The following is a 1,463-nucleotide window of genomic DNA, read 5'->3' as shown; positions in this document are numbered from 1 at the left end:
ACACAGAAAATCAATTATTAAGTTAGTTATTATATATTTGTGTATAAATACATATATTGTTTAACTGATATTTTATATTTTAACATCTAATTTATAAAGATGACTAATTTAGTGATTGATTTTTTATGTACACCTATCATAATTGATCTAAGAATATTTATAAGAGTATATATCATTATTCTAAAGTCAATTATCTACATTATTTTATTTTTCATTATCCTGTGGTGCAGATGGAAGTGTGAGTGATTCTTCAGATGAGCATGATAGACATGAAGATCAATTTGATGATGAACATAATGATGCATTCTTTGACACACAAGATTTTCTTTCTATAAGCCATGACTCTGAGGAAGAAGAAGAAGAAGATGAGGACTATGATGAAAATACTCCAAATGAAAGTGAAAAATCTTCAAGAAGACTTAGTTGTGTTGGATTGTACAAGTATCCAAAAGTGAAGAGGAGAACAAAGTTGCCAGAACCAGTTGAGAAGGAAAGTGGAGTGAGTCTATGGTCAATAATAAAAGAAAACATAGGAAAAGATCTTACAAAAGTGTGTCTTCCTGTTTACTTCAATGAACCACTCTCATCATTGCAAAAGTGTTGTGAAGATATGGAGTACTCTTACCTTCTAGACCGAGCATCTGAATGGGGTAAAATGGTTAGTTCCATATATATTTGCATGAATATTTCATATAATTTATTGATTGATTAAGTGTTTGTTTGTGCGTTATTAAGTTAATAAAAAAAATATTTTTTAATTAAAAAATATTTTTTATTTTTTAATGTATTTGATAAATTTTTAGTAATAAAAATAAAAATATTAAAAAAATTAAAGTAAAAGTAAAAGTACTAGAAAAATAAAAAAAAAAACATCTTTTTTGAAAAGTTATAATTTATATTTTTTTCTAAAAGATTTTTTTCTTAAAAAAAAAAGATGTTTTTCAAGTAATAAATAAACAAAAAGTACTTTTATATTGTTATACTTAAACATAATTGATAAATAAAAAATATTTTTATATGAGATATCCAAATATAAAATTATTTTTACTTTTCTATAAAATTTAAAAAAAAAAACTTAAAAAAACATTTTTTAAAAACTCATTCAAACAAACTTAAGATTAATTAAGGCGTGATGGGGCAATTAAAAAAAAAAAAGGACAAATTATACTAATAAATCTCTTCAAAAGTTTGGTAACATTTCTTGCAATCATTTTATTTGTACATGTTATATTGATTTTTCTAAAGATATTACGTGTATTATTGAGCAAATATTAATGGAAGTGAATGTACAACATTTTAGATTAATTAAGAAATCAATTTGTTTTCAATGTATCAATTATTTTTTTATATTAAATTTTAAATCTTAAATTCTAATAATAAATTTTAAATTAAAAAAAAGTTTGTAAAAATAATTTTATAATAAAAAATTAATTAATATTAATTAATTAAAAATTAGTTTCTAT

At 21.5% G+C, this 1,463-nt stretch overlaps 1 protein-coding gene across 1 annotated transcript in view; it reads left to right on the top strand.

The window, feature by feature from the left end:
* LOC107611754 (oxysterol-binding protein-related protein 1C-like) overlaps positions 1-1,463 on the top strand; it is a gene marked incomplete at its 5' end in the record, with an annotated part of 35,234 nt that overhangs the window by 1,165 nt on the left and 32,606 nt on the right. Inside the window, one exon of the mRNA XM_016313649.2 lies at positions 231-658. Coding sequence (XP_016169135.1) covers positions 231-658 — 428 coding nt within the window. The remainder of the gene's footprint in view (positions 1-230; positions 659-1,463) is intronic.

This window comes from Arachis ipaensis, chromosome B08 (assembly GCF_000816755.2).
Source record: "Arachis ipaensis cultivar K30076 chromosome B08, Araip1.1, whole genome shotgun sequence".
NCBI classification, from domain to species: domain Eukaryota; kingdom Viridiplantae; phylum Streptophyta; class Magnoliopsida; order Fabales; family Fabaceae; genus Arachis; species Arachis ipaensis.
This window is presented reverse-complemented; position numbering and strand designations above follow the sequence as displayed.